This window comes from Microtus pennsylvanicus, chromosome 15 (assembly GCF_037038515.1).
Source record: "Microtus pennsylvanicus isolate mMicPen1 chromosome 15, mMicPen1.hap1, whole genome shotgun sequence".
Lineage (NCBI taxonomy): Eukaryota > Metazoa > Chordata > Mammalia > Rodentia > Cricetidae > Microtus > Microtus pennsylvanicus.
The window spans coordinates 72,156,572-72,182,587 of NC_134593.1; the positions used below are offsets into that span (position 1 = coordinate 72,156,572).

General features: G+C 42.1%; 1 protein-coding gene across 2 annotated transcripts in view; it reads right to left on the reverse strand.

The window, feature by feature from the left end:
* Nucleotides 1-4,581: 4,581 nt before the first annotated feature.
* Nalcn (sodium leak channel, non-selective) overlaps nucleotides 4,582-26,016 on the reverse strand; it is a 261,873-nt gene continuing 240,438 nt past the window's right edge. For both annotated transcript variants that reach the window (XM_075948960.1, XM_075948959.1), the window contains 14 exons: nucleotides 25,632-25,725; nucleotides 25,015-25,121; nucleotides 24,775-24,849; nucleotides 23,969-24,088; nucleotides 21,107-21,175; nucleotides 19,829-19,977; nucleotides 19,042-19,135; nucleotides 17,393-17,525; nucleotides 16,622-16,737; nucleotides 14,642-14,799; nucleotides 11,634-11,784; nucleotides 9,102-9,251; nucleotides 8,456-8,573; nucleotides 4,582-6,310 (listed from right to left, as the gene is read on the reverse strand). In XM_075948960.1, coding sequence (XP_075805075.1) covers nucleotides 6,117-6,310; nucleotides 8,456-8,573; nucleotides 9,102-9,251; nucleotides 11,634-11,784; nucleotides 14,642-14,799; nucleotides 16,622-16,737; nucleotides 17,393-17,525; nucleotides 19,042-19,135; nucleotides 19,829-19,977; nucleotides 21,107-21,175; nucleotides 23,969-24,088; nucleotides 24,775-24,849; nucleotides 25,015-25,121; nucleotides 25,632-25,725 — 1,728 coding nt within the window. In that variant the 3' untranslated portion in view covers nucleotides 4,582-6,116. The remainder of the gene's footprint in view (nucleotides 6,311-8,455; nucleotides 8,574-9,101; nucleotides 9,252-11,633; nucleotides 11,785-14,641; nucleotides 14,800-16,621; nucleotides 16,738-17,392; nucleotides 17,526-19,041; nucleotides 19,136-19,828; nucleotides 19,978-21,106; nucleotides 21,176-23,968; nucleotides 24,089-24,774; nucleotides 24,850-25,014; nucleotides 25,122-25,631; nucleotides 25,726-26,016) is intronic.

The window sequence follows — 26,016 nt, forward strand, 5'->3', positions numbered from 1 at the left end:
CCCAGTGTTTGGTTACAGGGAGGAGAAAAGCCACTAATACAATCCTGCAGTCTTCTTATTTACTTGGAATTTACTTTTTTATCTGACATAAGACATAGGAAGGGAGCAAAGGAAGACTCCCATCACCCTACTGTGACCACCCCGTAACTTGATGGCTGCACCTGCCAGAGGTGAGAGGTTGAATTCTGGCCCCAACCCCAGGACTTACTCATTCCCGTCCTACTTCCTGATTTGCTCTTTCTGAGTTCCCACAGTATCTTGTCTTGTTGGAGGATTTAGAGTAAAGCTCTTTGATCAGAACTATAGCTCAGGTACAAATATGTCCAAAGTGTTTTACCTTAGCCTGAAATCAAATGGTCTGTGGTCCTCAAGATGTAAAACAAAAGGATAACAGATCAGGTTCAGGAGAAAAAAAATAATCATTTTCTATGAATGCCAGCATTACTATCTATTTTTATTTAAGAATGACTTTAGAAAGCATTTCCACTGAAATATTTCCACTCCCATTTGAAGAGCAACTCTGAGGACAACACACATGGTAAGGGTCCAGACATGCACCATAGGGTAGATAACCACAAGCCTCAGTACCATCTGCAGGCTTGGGAGTCCGTTCCTTAGGACCTTCACAGAGGTGTCGGGATCCACACAGTACGCTGGCCCTCCTTATACACATGTCCTTTGTTCATTGCTGACCACAGTGCATAGATTTCTGCTAGAAATTCTGAATTTTGTTCTCACACTGTGTTATGTTGATGATAGTGTATGAACTTTGCAGCCGTTATGTCTGTAGCTTGTTGATTGGTGTGTGTGTGGACCACAGGCTAACCCCATCATGCATTCACAAGTTTGGAGATACCTTCTCTGAAGACCACTTAAACATCATCTGCTTTTGTAACTGACTTCCTTAAAATCCAATATATTCTGAAGGATATGATCAATAAGCAGATGGTCCAAGTCCATACACATGCCAAGAAATGAGGCGTCTAATTAACAGTTAGACAAGGGTGTGAGGCGATTGCAGAAGGAAAATAGAGACCCTGCCTGGGCTGGGAAACCCCTGGATAGGGGAATCAGGGCTGCTGGTGTGACATGGTGTTGAGCAGTGGCTATCGGAAGAAAGTACGCAGCTAAACCCTTCAGGCATACTCATTAGGACTTTACAAATTTCCCAATTATCTTTTGACCTGGTCTGGAGCAGGCATAATTCCAGGTTCTTGAGAAAAGAACCAACAGGGAAAGAAAAAAAGAATACAAAATCGTTTGGTGTTAATAGGAACCTGGTAAGCCGGGCGGTGGTGGCGCACGCCTTTAATCCCAGCACTTGGGAGGCAGAGGCAGGCGGATCTCTGTGAGTTCGAGACCAGCCTGGTCTACAAGAGCTAGTTCCAGGACAGGCTCCAAAACCACAGAGAAACCCTGTCTTGAAAAAACAAAAAAAAAAAAAAAAAATAGGAACCTGGTAGAAATGAGAAGTGATGCATTCTTGGCAGCAAGCGATGGCTACAGGAAGGACAAACGTCTATCATGGCGGCAAAGGAAGTTTTCCCTTCTTTGCAAAGTGGTGGGTGCTCCCAACAAAGGCCAGGAAGAGACAGTTTGTGGGAAGCCAATACATTTCACAGTGAGTCCCTAAGGAACTTCAGCAAATCTGCAAACTCCATGGGCGACATCAAGGGACTCAAGTACCAAGAATCTTCCTGTATATTCATCTTTTGGCCCAAATAGGTACTGAAATGGGTTCTTGCCTCTGCACCTAGGAAAGCCACCAAAGAACATTTCTTGCATCTGAGAAGAGGACTGGCGTCCATGTGACAGCTTTCCTTGCCATGCAGGAAATATCATATGAACCTACAACCAGTCTGGTCCTCCTGAGTTGATTGTTTTGTGTTATAGTTTCAGTGTGTCTAGACTTGCAGGCTGTAAAATAGAAGACAGTGCCTTGAGTTTGATGCAAGCTGGGATGACTGTGTTAATATTTTTTGAAGTCAGTGTGACTGAAAAGGTTAAGACTGTAGCTTGATGGAGGTGATACATCTCTCAAAGCCACTGGAAGCCTTGATAACAAACACATTAAACAAAGCACACACCACACACACACACACACACACACACACACACACACACACAGCAGGCAGGACAACTCCTTCATTTTTTGATTTGTTTTTCTTTCTTCCCTGAAGAGAAGAAAACCAGCATTCTTTATTTCTTTCCTGAGAGGAAAAAGACAGTTGGAAAAAAAGACTTAGGAATGTTCTTATCAAAATTTGCACTAATCATCAACTATTGGGCATAACACGATAGCCACTGTGTTTGTTAATTTTGTATCAACTCAGCTAGATTGTGTAACTTAGTAACTTCTCATGTACTACAGGCTAATATGAATGTATTTTTAGATATGACTATATTTTAAATAAGTAGACTTTGACTGAAGTAGATGGCAGTCACTGTCAGTGTTCCTCAGTCAACAGAAGGCTGTAAGAGCACAAAGCATTAATGTATACAAAGCAGTAGCCCTCATATATACCAGTAACAAAAATTTTGAGAAAGAAATCAGGAAAATAATCCTATTGGCAATTGTCTAAAAAAAAATACCTTAGACTGGTTGTTCTCAGCCTTCCTAATACTGCAACCCTTTAATACAGTTCTCCATATGGTAACCTCAGTTATGAAGGCGTGAGAAAGATGACCCATGCAAGAGAAGGTCACCAGAGTTCTTGCCATTGGAGGAAAAAATCAAAGGTAGCCAGTAGGGCTGGAGTGAGGTGGGTAAGCAGGGCACACATCCAGGATGTAGCAGTTGCCTGGTCTGCATGAGGGAGGTGCTCTGAGGAAGATGGTTAGCAGGAAAATCCCAAGGAGGGAGGGTCTATGTGGGGGCAGTTTCCACTGTGAGATAGGAATGGTTACCTCCTCAGATGGCAGGTATAAGGCTTGTGAGAAGAGACATCATCTGTAATACACATCCTCCAACTCACTCTTTTTTTTCCCACCAATGGCTCACACTACCATATGCCCCAAAAAGATCCAGTTTGAAAATCACCAGGATAGTTCAAATGTGGAGATGTGTTGGGAAGATGAGAGAATGCAAGATAACTCATCCTAAGCAATGCCATTTTGGTTCTTCAGTGTTCTCCTTTCCAGCCCTAATAGCCTCCATGACATGGAATCTTGGCAAGTCACTCATTAGGACACTTCCCAGCCATACCCAACAATGAAACACAGGCAAGAATGTTTGGCTTAGAAACCACAGGTATGCAAGGCTTTTTAACAGTCACTTTCCTTCTAATGTACCCTTATCGTATTCACCATCTTGGGGTATAACCAGAGAGCCACTGATCGAGGGTATTGGTCTGGAAACACCACTAGGAATATGAATGTCATCACACAGCTTTTCTGTCCCATCCTATCCCCACTGAGCCCCTTTGAGTTGCCATATGGTCAGTGTCTGTGTGATCTGTTCTCTCTCAGGGTTTCTGCTTAAAGAATTGAACCCCTCAAGAGTTCCCATGTCCTTGGACCTGACAGCTCCTTTAATTAAAGGCAATGGGTGGTAGATGACAGGTTTGTCACTGTGAGTGGTTCACTGAGGATCAAGGGACATGGGTGGCCTTAGTTTCCCATCTGTTATCACCCAACCTGCACCTGCATATCCCATTAAGTAAAACCTAAAAGAGGTAGTACCTATTTTTACTGACCTGTCCTCTGTCTGCTCCAGGTAAGACACATGCTTCAGCCACAGGAGGCATGTGCTGACTTAACGTAGGGGTACCACAGCTTTGAAGGCATCACTTCTGTTCTATCTTTGCTTCACTACTGATGTGGAATTTCCCTCTGTATGCTGTGAATATCATTGGTTAATAAAGGAACTGCTTTGGGCCTATAGCAGAACTATAGGGGAACAGAGCTAAGCAGGGAAAACTAAACTGAATGCTGGGAGAAAGGAGGCGGGGTCAGAGAGAAGCCATGTATCCCTGCTGGAGACAGGAGCATAAACTTTAGCCAGTAAGCCATAGCCACATGGCGATATACAGATTCACAAAAATGGGTTAAATTAATGTGTAAGAGTTAGCCAAAAAGGAGCTAGAGCTAATGAGCTAGGTAGTTATTTAATTAATACAATTTCTGTGCGATTATTTTGGTTTCTGGGACGCCAGGAAACAATTGGTCTCCTACAACACACTACAGAATGAGTGGTGCTGCTGCTTCTCCCAAGTGTTAATTCCAGACTTTCCAGGAAGGGCCCAGTGTTTAGTGGGAGTGAAGCTCTATTACTCAATGTAATGAGCCAAAATAAATCATTTATTTCCTTCTTTCAGCACTAATGCCTACCCATGCTCTGGCCACAATTGGCTTCTCTGCCTCACGATGGTTTGGGAAGGCATGTGATGCTCACCCAGCCTTGTCAGCACAACCTTAAAAGGAACATTTTGGCTTTGGGAATTTCCCCTAAATGATTACCAGGGACAGAGTTTTTGCCAACCTAGTGTGGACTGAATATTCCATATAGGGTTGGCAAAATCCCAGTTACAGAGAGCCCATCCCATACATGTGCAAGGAAAGTATTTCAAAATGACAACCAGGTCATAGCAAATTCTTTTACAAGTCCAATATTTATTTTGCTTTTATATACAAAACTCAAATTTCAAATGAACATATAACCAAATAAAAATCCCCCCTGGCTAAACAAGCTTGAATTGCCTATTATCTAAGAGGCACAGGTAACCATAGAAGCAATAGATGGTCATAGAATGCCACCTCTTTTATGTAGGAAAAACGTGACATTTGGCTATTTGAAGAATGTTAAATGGAGAAAGGGATATCATAAAAGCAACCCAGGAGTCAGAGAATTTTTCCATACTCAACCTCTTGCAATAGTCTGAATATTAAATCTGAAATTGACAGTGACAACTCAGGGCTCTGCCCATGCTAGGAGCCATCAGAGCTTCCAAATCATTCTGTTTCTAGTTTTTTCCTGAGGACATATACCATTGACATGTGGGAAAAGCACAGTTACATTGTGGTACTCCCAAACTGGGTTCAGAGTGAGATTTTTGGTTTTTTTTCACCTTTCTATTATTTCCATATGTAATTATGGTAGCAGGGAATCTACTACCATTTTGTATCTAGCATTGCAATTGTGTATTAGAGCCAACCCACAATGTCCCTGTCGATTCATAGCAAAATGCCCACAGCAAGGATAAGCCATAAAGTTCATAACCTCTCAAATGCAAGCCTTTTAACTAAGTTGAGTCTAACACTTTCATTCTGTTTTCTAAACTCAGTTATTCAAAGGATTTTTTAAGATTTTTGAAGTTTTTTTTCTCCTCATGTCCCTGACATAATCCGCCTACTGGTTTGCTTTCCACCGGTTAAAATCTGGAACTGACTCCTTTACCTGGGACCTGTACACACAACTTTCTTGGAAGCAGGCAACTTCATTAGAGTACTTTCATTAGAGTACTCAGAGACAGAAATCAAATTGCTCTTATTTATGCACAGCTCATGCACATTTTTAAAAATAACATGAGGCAAAGAATATGCTTTTAAAATTCAGAATCTGTGTGGTTTTGAAGCTGCTATCATTTTAGCATGAGCTCAGTGCTGACATTATCAGATCAACCATAAATGATTTCTCCCAAGGGAAGCATTTCTATTGGAAATGGGGGAAAAAGTGAAGTAGACTATAACACCTGTACTATGACTGTGGGTCTCTTTGGGAGGAGTAGTCATAACATACAAGAGTGCAGATGAATACATCTTAGCTTACACAGAAAGAACATGAATGTTTGTGACATAGCTGCTACTGATGCAGTTTCTAATATTAACAACATTGCCATTATATACATATATTTTCTTGTGTTTCTGTGATTCAAACACAGGGCAAGTGATTTTTCCTTGACCTATATCCCCAGCCCCAAATTTTCTATAATAAATCACAGTAATCCACAGCAATACTGCTTGGATAGACCATCTCCATAAATGGACACAAATCAATTTAGAAAATCCCTACCAAGGTGAAATTCAGTTTATAGCAATTACAGATTGCTTTTTGAATGATGAAGGAAAGTACGAGACAACAGTTTTCACCCTGTGATTTCCTTTGTCTTGGTTGTCGGCTAAACATCCAGGAGGTCATCTCCGCTCTCGTCACTCTCCACGGTCAGCTGTCTGGTCCACCACTTCTTAACCTCGGAGCCACAGGAAGCTGTGTCTGGCATGGGGTTCATCTTGCACACCACAGACTTCATGGCTGTCCTTCCTCCAAACCGTAGGTTAACCGAAGACACCGAATGGCTTATTGGTTTGGGAGCTGTGGAATTAAAGGAGTCCCGTTATCCACTAGTTGCTGTTTCAGCATGCCTTAACCATTCCTGGAAAAACCTTGATACTCTGAGCAGCGGTGTGTTTGGTTCCCAGTTCCTGCCTCCAGATGTGAATACGGAACCTTTCCCGTGTTTGATTCTTTCCAATAAACTCATGCTCATAGTCAGCTAATAAGAACTCTCGGGAAAACACGCTGCTGGCCCTTTTTACTTTAAAGAAGGTAGAGACCGCAAACACCCCGAACTGGTGTAAAATAGAAGTGTTAGAGTGTGTTCATTAGGGAAACAAAGAAAAGAGTGATAGTATTTCAAAAGGAGAGATGGCATGGGGAACAGGTGTGGAAAGTGGAAGTGGCTTTGGCTTTCCATTGCCTTGGCCTTGTGTCCCCTGAGTAATCTGCAGATATGAAGTCACTGGCACGTACATGTCTCTGAACCTAATCTGTGTCCATTGTAAATGAAGAGAAGGCAAATGTGCTCTCTGTAGTGCTGGGAGAATGAAGATGGGACATTGAGATGACAAAGTGCACAGTGTGGTGCTTGGTGCCTCCTTAAAATGCCCTTCCCTTTTGTCTTTCCCCCTCCGTCTTTGTATGCCCCTAGTAGCTTGTCTCAGTGGTTATCTTCATTTTCCACATTGAGGCTACACAGACAAGCACTACTGTTGATAATTTGACCATATTCCTCTGTCATCCGCTTAAGTGAATACCAAGGAGGACATTCTCCCCAGGTCATCTCTCATGTCTGCTCTGTAGTGTTGGACTAGCAGTGTGGACCACGCTCTTATCACTGTGTCCAGACTACTGAAATGTTCTGTACCCTGTCACCTGCCTCCAGGTCACTGTCAGTCCCTGCCAGAGGCAAGTGAACTCTTGGCTGTGTTGCCACTTTAGTCTTTCTAAAGCATAGGTTGCAAGTGTCATCTCTTGCTCAGAATTCTTTAATGTCTCTCTTCTAACTGCCTATAGTATGGAAATGAAACTGTCCCATCTGTCCTTTAGGGATTTCCACATTGTGGCCCCTGCACCTACTCAATCTCGCTTCTTGTCACTCCTAGCTGTGCTTAAACAAGACAGAAGTTATGACCTCTCTGATCCCTCATCAGGACCTTCCTTACTGGTGGCTTTAAGAACCACGGCACACTTCCAGCTTCAGAATGTAAACTGTATTGCCATCTGCTTTGTGAACAGACATGTGGCAGAGGTTTCAGGGTCACCCATTCTCACTTGGGTGGGGTCGAAGCTGAGCATGGTGAAAGGAGAGAATGAAGCCCTATTTCACTATAGGCCTAGATCTTGATAGGGAGGAGACTGCGGTATGTGCAGAATCGCTCCTCTCCTGTTCCCGTGTGTCCCTTCATGAGAGCATCCTGGCTTCCTTGTACCACACATTTCTTCAGGAGAAAACTCTTACTACATCAGCAATGTATGGGAAATAGTAGAACTGTGAGGATTGAATGACCCAGTAATGCCCTGTGAGTGGTGACTGGCACACAACGGCCAATGCCACCTGGAGGATTGTCATCATGACCACTGCTGTTGAGATAAAGACGCTCACGTCAGGGTGAGTGATCAGCTCAGACACACAGCATGTGTTGGGATAAAGTGGGACCTGGGCCTTTTCTGAGAATTCCATGGCATTTTCTGAAGTTCATATCTACCCATTCCTTCTGTTTGGGTCTGAAATGTTCCCAGAGGCCCTGGATGTTGGAGGCTTGGCCCCAGTTTGTGGTATTGGGCAGTGGTAAAATTTTTAAAAGGTGGTACCTAGTTAAGTTTTGGGTCACTGGGGTCATGCCCTTGAAGAAGAAAGTAGGATGTCAATCTTTTCCTCTTTCTCTTTGTCCTGGTTGTGATAAGGTGAGCAACTTCCTCATTATACATTCCCACTATGCTTTGCAGCATTATCATAGGCCCAATAGCAATAGTCAACTGACCGTGGGCTGAAATCTCCAACAAAGTGAGTCAATAAACTTCTCTTCTTTATAAGTGGATTTTCTCCCATGTATGTTATGGTAACAGAAGGCAGACTAATTTGCATATTAAATAAAATCTTAGACCCGAAATTTAAAGAAAGAGCAAATGCTTCTTAAATACCTGAAATGGGTAGAGAGAGATGAGTGATGTACCTACCTGAGGGCAGACGCCATTGTCCAAACTTCCTCTGGGGTTTCCCAGGATCTGCTGCATCCTGTCGACTGCCTCCTCTGTCTGATAGAGTAGGGCTCAGGAGTTGCTGCTGACTGCTTGTCTGCATGGGAGAAGAGTGAGTCAGTTGTGGGTCTTTCTCTTAAAAAAACACATACTTAATTTTCACAAATATCTGTAACACACACACACACACACACACACACACACACACACACACACACACAAATAAAGTAAATCTTTAAAAAGAAGATGACAATGGTTAGAAAAGACCAAGGTGCCTGGTGAGCTAGGGATGGAGACAAAGTGCCAAGGAGTCCTTAGCATCAGGAGTCCTCAGTTTGGGCTTCCCTAGGGCTATCAAGTTGACAGTGAAGATAATTATCACATGTAGTCTTCAATAGTCTCTGACAGGTTTCAAAATAACTAAAAAAGTCACAAGGTTACAAACACACAGAAATGGTGGACAGTTGAGGAGCCGGACGTGGGGATTATCCTGATTTCATCACTGTATGCTACAAACGTGATAATTACCATTCTATACCCCAAAGGTGCTACAGATATTTGTGACATTTTTGTTTGAAATGTTTGTGGCCAGGATCAACTCCCACAGAGCATCCTTGGATCTTACTTCAGGTTGCGTATTCTGGTCCTGGCTGTTGGCGTTAGTGTCCTCACTTGGCTGGGTGGTCTCGATGCTGGGAGGGTTCAGGAAGCGGCTCAGCTCCTGCTGCTGGCTCTCCCTCAGGCTGTGGATGATGCTACATGACTGCTGCTGTTTCTGTAAAAAGATGCTGCGCTTGCATAAGGAGGAAAGGTGCCCCGCTTCTTTGTCCCATTCCTACCAAGCCACTTTCTTTTTTTTTTAATTGAGAAAAAGGAAAAAAAAGTATCCACTTCCTCCCAGCCTCCCATTTCCCTCCCCCTCCTCCCACCCTTCTCCCCCTCCCCCAAACTCCTCTCCCCCTCCCTCTCCAGTCCATAGAGCAGTCAGGTTTCCCTGCCCTGTGGAAAGTCCAAGGTCCACCCCCCTCCGTTCATGTTTAGGAAGGTGAACAACCAAACTGGTTAGGCTCCCACAAAGCCAGAGCATGAAGTAGGGTCAAAACCCCATGCCAATGTCCTTGGCTTCTCATCATCCCTCATTGTTCGCCATGTTCAGAGAGTCCGGTTTTATCCCAAGCTTTTTCAGTCACAGTCCAGCTGGCCTTGGTGAGCTCCCACTAGATCAGCCCCCTTGTCTGAGTGGGTGGGTGTGCCCCTCTTGGTCCTGACTTCCTTGCTCATCTTCTCCCTCCTTCTGCTCCTCATTGGGACCTTGGGAGCTCAGACCAGTGCTCCAGTGTGGGTCTCTGTCTCTATCTCCATCCATCACCAGATGAAGATTCTATGGTGGTATGCAAGATATTCGTCAGTATTGCTATAGGATAGGGTCATTTCAGGTTGCCTATCCTCAGCTGCCCAAGGGACTAACAGGGGACATCACCATGGGTTCCTGGGAGCCACTCTAGGGTCAAGTCTCTTGCCAACCCTAAAATGGCTCCCTTAACTAAGAATTGTGGTTCCGTGCTCCCCTGTCCAACCTTCCTTTATCCCAATCCTCCTGTTTCCCCAAGTCCCCGCCTCCTTCCCTTCTATCTTAAATCAATCAGAAGAGAGGGACATTTTATACTCATAACAGGAACAATTCATCAGGATGAAGTCTCCAAGCCACTTTCTTCTTCCCTTTCTGAAGACCTGTGAGTTTGCTGGCCTCTTAGGAAATTCCAAATAGGAATCTTGATCAGTTTTGAGGCTGGTAGACTGACATACAAGACTTGGAGATTGGAGGCATCTCCCACCTATTCCATTTGTGTATCAACTGGACTTGCTATGCTCTTCCATGCTAGTTTATATGTTATTTAAAATTCCTAATGTGGTTGTTTTAGTTTCCCTTGTGATTTAATTTTATCCTCATTTAACCAATTTTAGCTCCCTCCCCCCACTTTCCTGAAAGTTGTAAGCACCAGAGGGTCTTTAGTAGATGAGGAGGAAACTCTTACTCCTGTCTTAGTTCTGGACTTTGTAGGGCAGCCTGGTAGGGCCAGTCCAGCATCAGCCTCTTCTTCCTGTCCAAGGCTTCCCTCACAGGGTCTGAGCAGGACAGTTGTAATCCATGAAACCAGAAGAGCTATGACAGCCTTGTTGTGATTGGGTAGCAGTGGGCAGCTGGCCTTGCTCTAGGAAAATGTACTTGAGAGCTTATTTTCCTTGGGGAATGTTTTCCTCTAACAGAAATGTATGTTTCTGTAGTGGATATTATTCCAAAGGGCAGGATCAAACAAATCTTACCTAACGTTAATTGTGTTGCAGGAAGTGTTTACTGATTGGTTTGCCTTTCTTCTCTGTATGTGAAGCATAAGTCAAAAGTGCCCATAAACGTTAATTGCCCAACGGAAGCCCTCACTGGAAATACAGTATATGCTAATGGAGTATATATTCATTAATATGTGAGAGCCTCACACAAACTTACGGTTCAGGAGGCAGCAGGCACATCATTAAAATTCCACGAGAGGTGGTCTTTTGAGACTGAACAACGTGATAAACCATATGTTGGAACTTTTTGCAGCAATTTAAAAGTAGTTTTGTAAATTCCATCTCAGTAGATATTTTTGGAATTTCATACGGTTGAGTTTAATAAATGGAGATCATAAATATTTGAATACCAATAAATTGCTTTTTAAACCTTCGTGTTATACAGCTTTGATTCGATTGAAACGTTTGGTGGAGCCTGCTGAGGGGAATGAGGCAGAAACTAGGGTAGCCTTAAAGCTGTTGCAGCATCAGACACTGAGTGGATGAAGATGATGCGTTTTAAGGGGTATCAGGCTAGACCCTGAAGGGTTGTGTTGCTGAAAGATTGTACTGAGGACTTTCTTCTCTTTCGCTCCACTTTCACTGAATGTGAGTGTGTATCATGGTGTTAATTGTCAACTGGACGGAATCCAGAATCACTTGAGAGATGGGTCTCTGGGCATGTTTGCAGGGGATTATCTTGATTATTGGTATGGGAAGACTTATCATAATTGTGAGTGGGACCATTCTATGAGCAACGGGTCCTGGCCTTTATAAAATGTGGAAGGTGGGCCGAACACTGGCATCTATCTGCTTGTGGTTCACTCACAGCCCTGATGCGTTTCAAGCACTTCTTCAGCCACATGCGAATGGTCTGCTTAGCCACCTCCTCCTCGATGGTGTACTCCAGCTGCTCCCTGGCCAGCAGCTCCTCCAGCTGCAGGCTCTTCCTGATGTCCACAGAACGGTAGGAGAGCATGCTAGAAGACAGGAACAGCAGCAGCACTGGTCAGATTCACCTGGTGTTTAGAGCCTCAGGTGTTCAAAATGCAGAGGGCACATCTTTCCAGCTCATCAGTGTAGCATTTGATGGCACTCACAGCTGGGCTGGTTATGTCACCTCTGTGTCTCCCTTGTCTTGTGTGAATGCTGAGGATAGTCTTGGCACCTACATTTGAATAAGTTACCTGGCAAGCTAATGTCTGTAAGAAACTTAGAAGATGAATGTATCTGAGCGCCAATGCTGCAGAAGACCCATGTTAGATGATTCCGACAGCTCTAGCTGTCAAGTACATACTCTGGAATGCCTTTTGCAGAAAGATTGTTCCATCCACCCCTTCCTCACGATTCGCTGTAATTGTGATGGTAAATATCCTTGCCTGTGAGTTATGCATACCCCACTCCACTTCCCCTCTATTTTATTTATCTTTCTGCAACTTTCTTATTAATTTCACAAGATGCAAAGCTATAGCTGAATAAACACTCTCATTTAGTCCTCGGCTCAACATGTCTATGCAGTGGTAAGTAAAACTATCATTTTTGTGCAGAGGGGAGTCAGATAATTTCTAGCAGGGACTGACCAAAGGGGAATACAGACCTATCTGGTAGAACTGTACACTTGTGTAGCTTCAGCACCCTGAAATCTCATACAACCTCTGTTGTGAACCTGAGGCCACCTTCGGAGCTCCAGTCACAGCCTTCAGGAGCACTGGGTCATTGATCTTCTCTTCTTTGCTAAATGTCCCCCCGTTGTGTAGAAAATCCTGCATTGTGTTTCATAAAATGCTTCTAAGTCCTTGAGATTCATCAGAAATTTCATTATTGCTTAACTTCTGTGAAGAACGGAGGGCCAACATCACCACCGTTAACTTTGCTTGGGTTCCTTGCGATCAGATGCATCACGATGCTCCAGAGAGGTCAAATGTTAATTATTGATAACAACAGTAGGTCTGGGTGCTTCATGGACAACCTAAAAACACTGTGCCACCACTAGAAAAGATCAGCATTCTGAGAGGCATGCCATTCCTCCTCATACATAATTGTGCCCCATATTTTTCTGTGCTCCTTAGCTTATTCATGGATGAATGATAGAAAAAGGCAAAATTGTTAACTTTAGGGAGCTTTCCCCAGGCCTTTCCCTTGCTAGTCTGACCTTTTTTTTCTTCTTCTTTTAGCTGTAAGTTTTATCTACCTGAATGACCCCCACATTTGCGACAATACCCAACATTTAACATGCCAGGTACAATGTGAGTAAAATAGCTACAGTCAGTCAAATGTTCTAACCAGTTTCTGTGTCACAGATGCCTCTGGCAGGAAAGATTGTGAAGGGTTTCTTACAATGATGTTTCACAGGCTATTTTATAAAAGAAATCAGCTATATTAAAAGAGACCTTTCAATTAGTTTTCTTGATATGGGTCATAAGTTCTATATTGGCTCATTAAGTAATATGAAGTGTAGGTCAAATGACACTGTAATTTGAAAGGACTTGTGGAGCATAAATGATATTTTAAGATTTCTATCAAGAGCTTCAAGTTGTGACCTTATATGTAGAGTTCACAACTTAAGATGTGGCCAGACTAGAGTATCTGGGGATTTAATCCAAGACAACTGTTATCTTCACAAAAGGAATAACAGACACACACACACACACACTGTGGGACAATGGTCTGTACCCTGTCACTTGTATTTTAAACAAATGCTGATTGGTCAGTAGCCAGACAGAAAGTATAGGCAGGGCCACCAGGCAGGAAGTAGAGGCCAGGCAATGAGAATTCTGGGAAAGGGGAAGTTTCAGTCTGCAGTTGTCACCCAGAGAGAGAGGAAGCCAGACACAGAGCAAGCAAGATGTGGCTGCCTCACCGAAAAAGGTACCAAGTCACATGGCTAACACAGACAAGAATTATAGGCTAATATAAGTTATAAGAGTTAATAAGAAGCCTGAGCTACTAGGTCAATCAGTTTATAACTAATATAAACCTCTGTGTGATTTCTTTGGGACTTAAGGAACTGGGAAGGACAGAAACCTCAGCCAACACACACACACACACACACACACACACACACACACACACACACACACACTGAGAATGGCTTGTGTGAAGGTGAAGGCAGAGATCACAGTATAGATCACACTGCTAGCTAAATATTGCAAGAAGCCATTTGAAGATCTAACAGAAGGTTGGAACCGAGTCTTCCTCATAACCTCACAAAGAGCCAACTCTGCCCATGACTTCAGGTTTCCTGCTTCTGGAACCATAAGCAATAAGCTTCTGCTGTGGGAACTTGAGCACAGAGGCTCTAGCAAGATACACAGATGCTCCTAAGAGAGACTGAAAGAGCTGAGTTTGAACCTTTATCCTATCTGGTGCAGAAATCGTGAAAATGTATTGTTTTAACCAACAGAGCAATTACGAAAGAGCAGGTGGGGCAGATTCTTAGCAGACTCACCTGAGTGAAAAGATATGGATTTCAGCTCCGTCTTTGTCAAGGAACCAAGTGACCCTGAGAAAGTCACTTAATTCTTGCAGGACCACACCCTCATCCCCCAAAAAAGAGACAGAACCACTCCCTCCATGTCTTCTTTCTCTTTCCTCCTGGGAGGGCAGGCCACAGCTTCCTATCCTTGTGCGAGGCATTGATCAGACATGATCATAATGAGGCAATGAGAAAGACTACTTCATTCCTAGAAAGTGTGCCCTTGCTTATCACCATGGCATCATGGCAACTCATGTTTCAAATATCCTTGGTAACTGAATTCATGGGCCTTCGTGTGTTACAGCTTTCATTTCTGGCCCCAGCAAATTCTGTGACACTGGTCTTTAGAACCAGCTTCATACCTCAAGACATCATGGAAGGTGACATCACCACCATTGTGTAACCTCTCCATCTCATAACACATGTGCTTAAACAGGAGCTTGTCTTTGTCAAGGTCCACTTCCAGCCTCCCACGTAGCAGCCGTAACAGGAACTTCACGCGGAAGGTGGGAATTACACCCTGGGTGAGACAGCACAAGGACCAGCAAAGTTAGTCATCAGGAGGCTCTAGGAATTCACTGGGAGGGGATCTCTTTTTACAGGGAAACCTAGAAAATAAAATGAATCTATGAGCCAAGACTGGTGGCTCAGGCTTATAATCCAAATATCAAGTAGGCGGAGGCAGGGGGATCACCAGCATAAACAGCCCCAGACAGGAAGAAAGTCACAGGCTTCTTTGAAAGCTGCGCAGAATGATGTGTGATAGGCATATAACGTGAAGTGCTGATCAGTAGCCTTCTGCTCCTCTGGTCTAATGGCTTTCCTGACTTCTGAGCCAGGTAGGGTGAGGAACGCCCATGCAGCTTTCCCTAGAGCCGGCCCTTAGTTCTTATGCTCAGCAGTCTACCCACCTCTGCACACACAACCTTGATGAATATCTTTCAAAGAGTAGGCAGTACACCCATATACAACCCTCCTCATTTGATTTGGGTCTCAGGGACTTATTAAAATTTGTTATTCTGTTTACATTGAAAGGCTTCTTTGTAGTTCTTCACAATGATTAGAACAACTTACAGATAAGACAATGAGGCTTCAGCTTTGCTCTCATCTGGGGTAAACCTGGACACTGAGACTCTAAAAGTTATCACTCTATCCCATATAACACAGTCTAATCCACCAACTCTGACTATATCTTTGGATGAGCCTGGTGACCTAAGGCTTCTTCCTAGTCATTAGGATGTCAGTGTGAATGGGGGTGTGATATTCCTACACATATCAAATGAGAACAAGTTCCTATGGGTAATGGTTACAGAGAAAATACAGATCTCCATGAGACAAAAGAACCAGACCAAGAATCCCTGTCCTCCACAGTTCACAAGTTCACTGGAGCCCTGCTGGGGGACAGGGAGGACCAGTGTAGGCAGAAAGTAAAATGGGGTGAAGAAGCCAGATCCTGCCTTGCATATCCTGGGTCATGACCACACCATGTCTTCCTGACCCTTTCTTCTGTCAACTATGCTAGTTCCTTGCCTTTTTACTCTCATCTCTTCCTGAACTATGTTTCGGTCTTCCCAGGATGGGTCTTTCCATGGTTGCACTTTCCTCATTTCTTGATGTGAGCTCAACCATCACCTCTTCACTCAAACCTTCATGACCTTTTCAGCTAAATCCACGTTCTGCCTTCTTTAATGTAGTCTTAACTTCTGGAACTCCATATGAGTCGAATATCTCCTACAAAAGTGTTAGGGCCAGAAGTGTTTCACATTTGGGGTTTTATAGACTTTGGAATATTTGCATTTATAGAATGAATGATTTGGGGATAAGATCCAAGTCTAAGCATAAAATTCATTCATGTATTTTTTTGTTTTTAATCTTTCAAAACAAGTTCTTGGGTATCCCAGGCTGACCTTTAACTTAAGGCTGTCAGACTCCTGATTCTCCTGCTTCTGCCTCCCACGTACTAGGGCTATAACTGCAGGTGCGATTCATCTATGCTTCACATATGCCTTATACACATATCCTGGAAGTGACTTTATAAAATATCATTAGTGTGCCTGGGTTTTGACTGTGAGGTGTCACGTGAACTCAGGTGTGAATTCTTCGATTTGTGGTGTTGTGTTAGTACTAAAAAGAATTTCAAGTCTAAATTTTGGACTAGGGATATTAATCTGTGCCACATGTATCATTTCACTTTGATGGATTGTCCCCCCTTTAGGACATAAGCCCTGTGGGCACAGGAACTGCACAGGAACCTTAGCTTTGGGAATTGCTTTACCTCAGTGCCCAGACATGGGCTTGACTTTGAGAAGGTAAAGTAAGTGAGCCACACCCACAGTTCCTACCTCTCTCTTATCATCCACCATGTTCCATATGATTTGAAAATGGCGAAGATCATTGTAACTTAAAAGCTGATCCTCTTCAGTGGAATAAAATAAGGAGAAATTCTCCACAATTATGGCTAAGAAAAAAGAATTCAGATGTTAGACAAGTATACTAATGTGTCACTTTTTAGAAAGAGTAAAGCATCTATAATTAATAATAGATGTTATCATTCACATTATAAAGCCAATTTTTCAAAATGATTTCAGTAGTTTTCAGGTTGTCACGTCTCTCACTTGGGCTAAGCTATTTTTTCAGTACTTGCCTTTCCAAAACATGAGGATCGTGGGCTCAAAAGCACTCTGTGTAGACATGCATGCCAGTTGGCTCCTACTCTTACTTGAGAGTTCCAGGGCATTTTAAAGGGTCATATTGTGTCTGGGTGGCCCCACAGCTGGGTGGACAAAATATATCTTTTGAAACAAAAAAAAATGTGATATTTTGAGGCTATGAAAGTAGCCCTCCCTGATTTGTGTTCAGCCCAACCCATGGGAAAAGCTCGTTGGTAATTAATGAGCATACTAAATAGGACAACTCTCGAATCTGCAATCAACTGCCATTTCTATGCTTTTCAAAGGTCTTTTCAGCTCCTAGGTTGAGAGGCAACAATTTATAATTAGTGCCACGAAACACCCGCCCCAAGCAATCCAGGATAATTACTCGAAAATTGTACATAATTATCTAAGTACCTGAGTTTGAAGAGATGAAAAAATAATTCCACGAACATCTCTTACCGACAAGCAGATTCAGCATGATGTAGGCGATGATGACATAGAAGGAGCAGAAGTACATCAGTGCCCCCGCGTAATTGCCACAGTCTGTGGCCCAGTATGTAAATTCATCTGGAGTGCAAAATGGAGGCTGAACCTGTGAGGCAGTGGAGGACATGGAGGGGAGAGTAAGAGCATGGAAGGGCACAGATTTCTTCTGATTGTAGTGCTCAATGAACCTATTCTTGACAGTATGGGATGTAGTTAATATAAGGCCATCATGAAAAAGCCACACATGTTGGACACACACACCATTTCATCTGTGCTATGCTTTTAGTCTTGTAGATGCCTTAGTTCAGTGCCGCTGATGGAAGTAAAATGCAAATGAACAGGTTTCCCATGAGAAGCAGCCTTCCCATCCTCACCAGTAGTCACTAGGACCAAACTTTAGAAAGCCAAATAAAGAGGAACTTAATTTATTTTCTGATTTAAACAATGGATTAATCTGTACATAAGTATAATACACATACTAAATTCACATTAAAGTTGTGTGAGGACTAATTACCTATCGTGAGGCACCAAAATGAGATGCTATAGAAATTATGAAGTTTAATAATTAAAAGCCATGAATTCTGTTGGACCCACAAACCCTTCTCTTAACCAGAACAACTGCTTCTTTCCTCTGTATTCCCACATACTCTTTTGGGACTCCTATTTAGGATTTATTTAATTCTGCTTTGTGTTGTACCTGATTTGATAAATTTGGCTTCTATTTTTTCATGCTTAAAATTTTCTGTGCCCCACTATGTGCAATATTTGCACTAAGCATTAGGGATAGATTAATAACAAAGGCACATCCCTGTTCTCTGAATGCTGACTACAGTTTAAGATCTCATTTACCAGCACAAGGGTCATTAGCTCCATGTAATAATTTAAATTTAATTTGTATTAATTAACAAACAAAAGTAAATGTTTTTCAGATATAACTGGTCACATCATACATGGCTAGCAGTTTCCTGTCTGGACAGCACAGGCTTCTTTACTGAATGTCTATAGGACATCACTGGTGTCTGTGAGGTGATGGGGAGGGGAAAGAAAGAAGTTTAACTCTACAATTCTCTAGAGCTATTATGCATGTCCAAACAAAAAATACAGATTACTGTAAAGAATGGATAACCCATGGTTTAAAGTGGGCAAACATGCCTGAAGACACAAATGTTAACACCATGGTTAGAGGATCATACAGACTTATTGGACAGAAAGCAGGATACCGAAGGGAAGAGTGGCTCAGACTACATAACGTATTCGCCTTGAGGAACCTTTGGACCTGCAGAAGGCCTATGGTCCAGGACAAAACAGAGACTTGGTTAGTGTCTGATGTATGTGTTAAATAAATCTTCTTATTTTGATTGCTGAGCTATGAAGGATAGGAACAAAGGAACAGTGCTCATTATTAAATATTATTAAAATAGCTTAAGTTATTTTAAGTGAATATTTGGGATATTTTGCTCTTTATATTCACATCTTATAATGTTAAAAAGTCAAAGTTAGGAACTAGGTGGTCAAATTATTCTTTTTTTATTAAATACAAGGCCTTTGTGCTGACCAGGATACCATTACCATGTACATGTGACTTTATGTTGAGGCACTGAAAATGGTGAGGGGGCATTTACCATACAATCGTGCATAATCTTGTTCCAGTCTTCCCCTGTGACGATTCGGAACAATACAGTAATGGCTTTGCCAGCTGAAGAAAAATTTGCATGCCTAATTTAATAAAACAGAATGGAGATTGCATGAGTTGTCATCGTCATGAAGCAATATGGGTAGTCACAACCAAACAGCTTGGTTGCCAGGTTATGGTTATCAAAGCTTAAAGCCTCTTGCTAGCAGTGTGGCTTCTTGACAAACCAGCTCTCACAAAATCACCAGTTTACTGGCTTTCATTTTGATCAACTGAGTGAGCTTTGGCTACAAAGAAGTGATTCCTTCCTTTGCTTGGTCATCGAAGAAAACTCAGACTTCACCAAACAAATCATCTGCCAGCAAGGCATTTGCACGTGTTTGTTATTTTAGAACTTTTAAAATGACAACAGCGGATGCTTCCATAATGTGGAAGATGAGCTTCTGAAAATGCTTTTCTTATAACAGAGTGTTTTTGTAGGTTCTAACTTTCTACAGAACTGCTTTATTCCCAACAAAATGATAGAGCATTTCAGAGAAGTACATGGAAATTAGGAATGGTTATTCCCAACAATGGGTAGAATTATAAAATCCTTTTTTTGCTTTGTTTTGCATTTTCTAAGGATTCTAAAATAAACATGCTTATCTTTGTCAATTTGAAAATGTCATTAAAATATGTATGCTTTATTTTATTTTCCAACCGATTAATACCCCTTTTCACCAATGCTATGAAAAGGTTTGCTTGGTAAATGAATAGGAAGACAAATACATGCTGACCTGTTAATGTTCTCTCCGTATTTCACGGTACCAAACAGAACAACCCCAGCAAAGGCATAGCACAGCAGCAAAAGGAACATCCCTACGATGATAAAGAAGCTCTTGTACATGCTGACAACCACGGTCAGAAGGAGCATCTTTAATGTCACCTGTGGGTGAGAAAGGGCGCAGTCAGGGCAGATGGAGAGAGGAGGAGAGCAGGAGAGAGAGACAGTTCTAGCTGTGGGGAGGAGCCAGCTGGTGAATAATCTATACGCAGGTTGGCTGTGTAGCAATGCCTAAGTACATCGTTTGAACGTTGTTTCCTGTTAGATATTAAATCTAAATATTATTCAAAAACCATCTGGCATTGAGAAATCTTATTCATACTTCAAACAGTTCAGTCACTCAAGAGAAATTAATTGAATTAACAACACAAGATTCTTAGTCTTCCACTTCCTCTTCTTTTTCTACCCAGGCATCCGTAAGGTCAACACATTTTTGACCTATAGCTAATATTTTTTTCAGTCAATTTAAAAAAAAAATTTAAATAAGCTTTTTTTTATTTTATACCAACCCCAGTTCCCTCTCCCTTCCCTCCTCCAACTCTCCCCTTCCCCCTACTCTACTCCCCATCCTCAGAGAGGGTGAAGCCTCCCATGGGGAGTCAACAATGTCTGTTACATCACTTGAGGCAGAACCAAGCGCCTCCTTCCATGTATCAAGGCTGAGCAAGGTATCCCTCTATAGGGAATGGGCTCCAAAAAATTTGTCACCTACAGACGTTCTAAAAAACTAAATGTAATAACGGTTTAATGTCAAGTAACCACCAATGATTAAATCTAGCAATTACATGGATATATGGAATCGATATGTGAAATAATGCTAGTGACAAAAGAAGCAGTATCCCTTTACAAAAGAGAACACAGGTAGTATGTGGTGTGCGTAAATGCTAACAAGGAATCTAGAACAACAGAAACATTATCATCAACTATAAATTTTCTGCAATAAAGTTAATTTACAAAACAATAAGTTAAGGCACATTAAGAATGACATTGACTTTTGGTTTCAGAGTTAACATGTTTTTTCTTCATATTTTACTCAGCAAATAGGATAAACAAAAATAACAACTGGAAATATAGTCTACGATAACTAACCTACTGATTTAATGTGATATTTAATATCATTAATCTTGACTTATGAAGTTTAGTTCTTTGTTGACCATAACAACTAGGTCAGTTGGCACCAGTGATTCAATGCTTATGCAACCTTTGAAAGGATTCTGCATGACAGACTTACATGCTTTCCACAGATGGAGAAAAATCGAAAGACAATCACACAGGCTCCCATCATGTAGGTGTATGCATTCTGAAATTTAAACAGAAGACAGGCTTTTTTTTTACAGTTTGCACAAAAGATCTTGTTATAGTTCCATTTTTATTTTGCTTTCTGTGAAATCTAGTAAATAATTAGTTTAATAAAATGTGAAAATTTCTATAAGAAATTTATCTAAAATAAAGGTGCCGAAAAGGTCACTGCAAAAACTCATGAATAAGTATTAGATTTAAAATCAAATCTGAGATGAAACTTCGGGTTTTGTTTTGCTCAACTGAATTCTGTATTTTGAAACTCATTTCACATAAAGCAGTGACCAGTCCTTTGGACGACAGGGCAGGAAATGTAGGGGGTAGCCATGTAATGAGAGGAAGTTGAATGAGACAGGAAATAAAGGCATAATAAAGAGTGGTCAGATGTTGAAAAGAAGGCTTGAGGGGATTGGAGATGTAGCTTAGTTGGTAGAAGTCTTGCCTAACACATACAAGGCCCTGGGCTCAATATCCTGTGCTACGTAAACCCAGAGTAGTAGTGATGTCTATAATCCCAGCACTTGGGAAGCAGGAGCAGAAGGGTCAAATTTTTAATGTCACCCTTGACTACATATTGACTTCAAGACAAGCCTAGGCTACATGGGACCTTATTCCAACAACAGCAACATTTGAAGACAGCTTTTCCTGAGATCAGTCCCCTGTTTATAAATAGATCCATTTTAGAAAAAGTACCCCTACCCCTCAGCTCAAGAGGACTGCATCAGCTTGTTCTTCAAGTGTATGCTGAGGGCCAGAGATCACTCTGTGCTTTATGATTCACAACGTTTCTTCTGAGAAACAAAGATGCCACTGGCCACAGCATAACAACGGTGACATTCAGCTGATGCCAAAGCATGAGCATTCTCCAGGAGCTGCCTTGCCAAATGACAACAGTCCCAGATGGGTCCCTGGAAGGGGGTCCACTGAGCTCCTTGGTGAGGCAAATGGACAGGAATGTGGGCACGGAGCATCGTTGGATGGAATACAGGGACTGTGCCTTCCTTCGCAGCAGTCCGCTGCAAAATACCGCAAAGAATGATGGTTTTTCTCAGGGGAAGAACTAAAGCAGTCAAGCAGAATAGGGAAGCTTTTTTGGTGGCTCAGAAATTCCTCTGTGGGCGATATTTGAGATTAGGAAGCCTACCATATTCTTCCATTTAGACTGAGTAGCATTTAGTCAAAAGTTTGTCTAGATAAAGTAAACACAATCATAACATGCTTTTTCTGCCTCTTCTCTCCACATTAGTTCAGGATTTATTATAAACACCCTAAGTCCTTACATTAGAAGTCATGATAACCACAGCCCCTGGGCTAAAGACTGGATGATTTTCACATGGATCCCAAAGTCCTGAAAAGACTTAAATTTCCATTTGTTCAAACCTCGTGCTGTATTATATGTTCTGGCTCCTTCTACTTCAGCCACAACATCTCCCCTTTGTCCAATCCCTGCACCCTTTGATCCTAGCCAAGGGCATCTGAAATGTTCTGTAGATGGAGTTTAGTCCTTTGGGGGAATGCCTTCCATGTCCTCTTTGATATAGACATTTCCCACTCCTCACTGTTGTCATGGGAACATGGGATTTCCTTCATCTTTCCCAGAATACCCATTTTTTTTCTGGTTTGTGAGCACATGATGAAGGTCTCTCTAGCTCTCTAGGCTATGAAGTTTATGAGAGCAGTGAATATCTTTGTTTTGTTCATTTATTTCTTCTTAATCATCCTATACTACTCTTCTCATCATTATATCCAAAGCCATTTATTATTTGAGAAGATGTGTATATAAGTATTTGAGAACCTAAACAACTTCTAATGTCGAAGGCAGCCACTGGTTTAAGAAGGCCACTCAATATATTTATGAATATAGCAGATCCAAACTAGAGAAAGATCCTCTGATAAGCAAGTGGACTCCATGAGTACTGATACTTTCTGTCAGTCCTCTAATATTAAAGAGGGTGGGAGAATGTGGGACTCTGATAACACCACCCACTGGGCCTGTAGAAGACTAATGAAAAGATAGTACTTATAATTTATTATGCTATAATTTATATAATTTATTATGCTATAATGTTTAGAGCAGTGGTTCGTAATGTGTGGTTCACAACCCCTTTGACAAACATCTCTCCAAAAAATATTTAAACTATAACTCATAAAAGTGGCAAAATTGCTGTTATGAAGTAGCAACAAGAATAATGTTATGGTTGGTAGTCACAGCATGAGAAACTGTATTAAAGGGTCTTGGCATTAGGAACATTGAAAACCACTGTCTTAGAGTGTACAGTGTGAGCCACCATCACATCAGTGACCATATTTTATTTTCATTGGACAACACCATTGTAGACCAGCCAAGTTTTCCCATGGCTGTAGATTTGAGGGGCTGGACCTCAGACATGGATATTGATGGGTTCAAAAAATCATTATGAGATATTGGGAGAGAAGAGTGCCTTGAGTACATAGAGTTACATTATAAGTCTTACTTGTATTGGGGTGGCACAGGTGCTTCTCTGTCTCAGGGTGCAAGGTCTGAGTCTTCAGATTCTAGCCCTTTAGATCTGCACACCATAGGTCTTTGAAGACCCAGGATTTGCCTATGTCGGAAGTGTAGGTGTGTGCACGTATACATATACATATTTGTGTGTGTCTGTGTGTGTGTGCAATTTTCAAGCATGTCCCGGGGCTTTTATGAGCAAACCTCAGATTTAGAAATTTGATTTAATGCCCAAGAAGAGACTGGAAACAGCCCTGAAGTAGGAAAAACCAAAGTATCGGCTAAAATAAAGTTCAAAGATGTGCCTACCAGCAGAGCAAAGTGAAGCACCACCCACACGACACCAAGAGATGTCACCAAGAGATCATATCTGTTTCTTCTGCTCTGCCAGAACCCAGCTGGTGACATTGCAATGATCTTCATGGTAACCTAGAGAAAGCAAGAAAGAAGGACACCAGGCTAGTTCTTAGACATGTTTAAATCAATTAGTTAGACATGTCATAATGTCATATATAATTAAGGACATAGTTAATAAGAGAGTTAGTCACAAAGATACATTTTGTAAAAAGCCAAGCAGACTACTTATCCATTCTCTATATTTGTTCCCTGGATTAATGACTAAGTGCTCATTCAGGCTATTTTTCTACCTTGAGTGAAAAACTGTATTTTGGGAAACATCAGCCAGTTTACAGAAAATGATAATTCACTTGCCTTTCAAAGAAGATTGACTGGAAAATAGATGTGACAGAGAGAAAACACTTTAGATAATAGTGGCCCCACTTGCATGTTTACATCTGTGCTGTAATCTGAATCCCTGATTAACAGTGGCTCGAGTCCTGTGCTCCAAACATGCAAACCCTGTTAGTAGGCAGGCCAATGCTCAGACACAGCAATCAGCAGGAATGTTTCAGCAGTTAGACAAATTGGAAATATAAAGTGAAATTTGTTGAAGTTAAGCAGCACAGCCAGAAAGGAGATAGATGCCCATGAAATCCACCCCTTAAAGGTTTCAAAAACGAGAACACGGAGCTGGAAGTAGACGCCATCACGGTGGGGTACTGTTTTCCTTTTCGTTGTTCTTAGCTTCCCCCAGAGCAGCAGGCTCATCACTGTACCTCTAAGACAAAGATGAAGGTGAAGACAACTGACATTGTTGCCAAAGGAACGGTCACAGGATCCTCGACGTCCCACTGCAACAGAGCACAAGTCACTGTAGCACCCACCAGGCAGACCTTTTCCTTTCTGCGCCCCATCTTAGCACACACAACAATTTTACATTTACTAAAGATCAGAGGATGCAGATATCACACCCGAGGTGTGAAACCCACTCCAAATACCTCAGGGTGAAGCAGTACCTTGACTGATAGCAACACAGACTGGGCCAGAACCAGCAACGCGATTGTCCTCTTAAAAAAGGGATGCTGGGTTATGTCATACATTTTAGCTCTAAAGCCATCGTTATCTGAAAAAGAAAAGCGTAGGCGAGGGCACTTTAGACACAGGCTGGATTTCCTTCCTTGTCTTTCATATTCTTTAATGTTCATCTTCAAACCCATTACAGCCTTCCCCTCCAGTTCTATCTATTGTGAATGCTTTGCAGGAATGGCTGGCACTTGATATTAAAACGACAGCGCACAGTAACATCCATATTGGAAGGAGAAACGCATCATTCGATTTCTGTCGGCTTCATACATTTCCCTCATATTTCTAAAAGGCAAGCACAAATGTATTTTATTTAAAAATTCAGTTTTTTTTTCATTAAGGCTTATTCAGAGAGCACTGAAGCTCAGCCTTTGAGTGGCTGATTTTAATAGCCTTGTGGAGAGATCAGCAGTTTGGAGGCTGTTTCTGTATTAACTTATGCACAACCCCCTAGTGGCCTCACGGTTATTATTTTAATTTAAATCCGAAGCTCTTAGGGAATCAGGAACACTAGTGCCCAACATGAATAAAATCAGAGCATCTTTGATACCGGGCCGAGGTGGGAGATGAAGAGGTTGTGCGATCTTCAGTCTGCTCTTGAGATCTTCCCATCTTCTCTGATCTACTGTCAGCAAAGCCGTCCCCTTGGAAACAAAGGAGACAGTGGAGGGAAAGGAAAGGACCAATATGGAGGAGACCTGACAGAAAGACAGTCTGCAAGAACCATGGCGGTTGGAGAAATTTGGTCAGAACTAGTAACCCACACTGAGGGGCATTCCTGATAGGGATGGGCGCATGCCAGGGGCATTCAGCAGCCTCAAGCGTGTGTCATTGAAAACCTGTAACATTTGGGCTTGAGGAAGTTTCAAGAATGTTTTCTTTACAATTACATTCCCCAGGAAGGATAATAACAAACTGGGGCTGGCTTGGTTTCA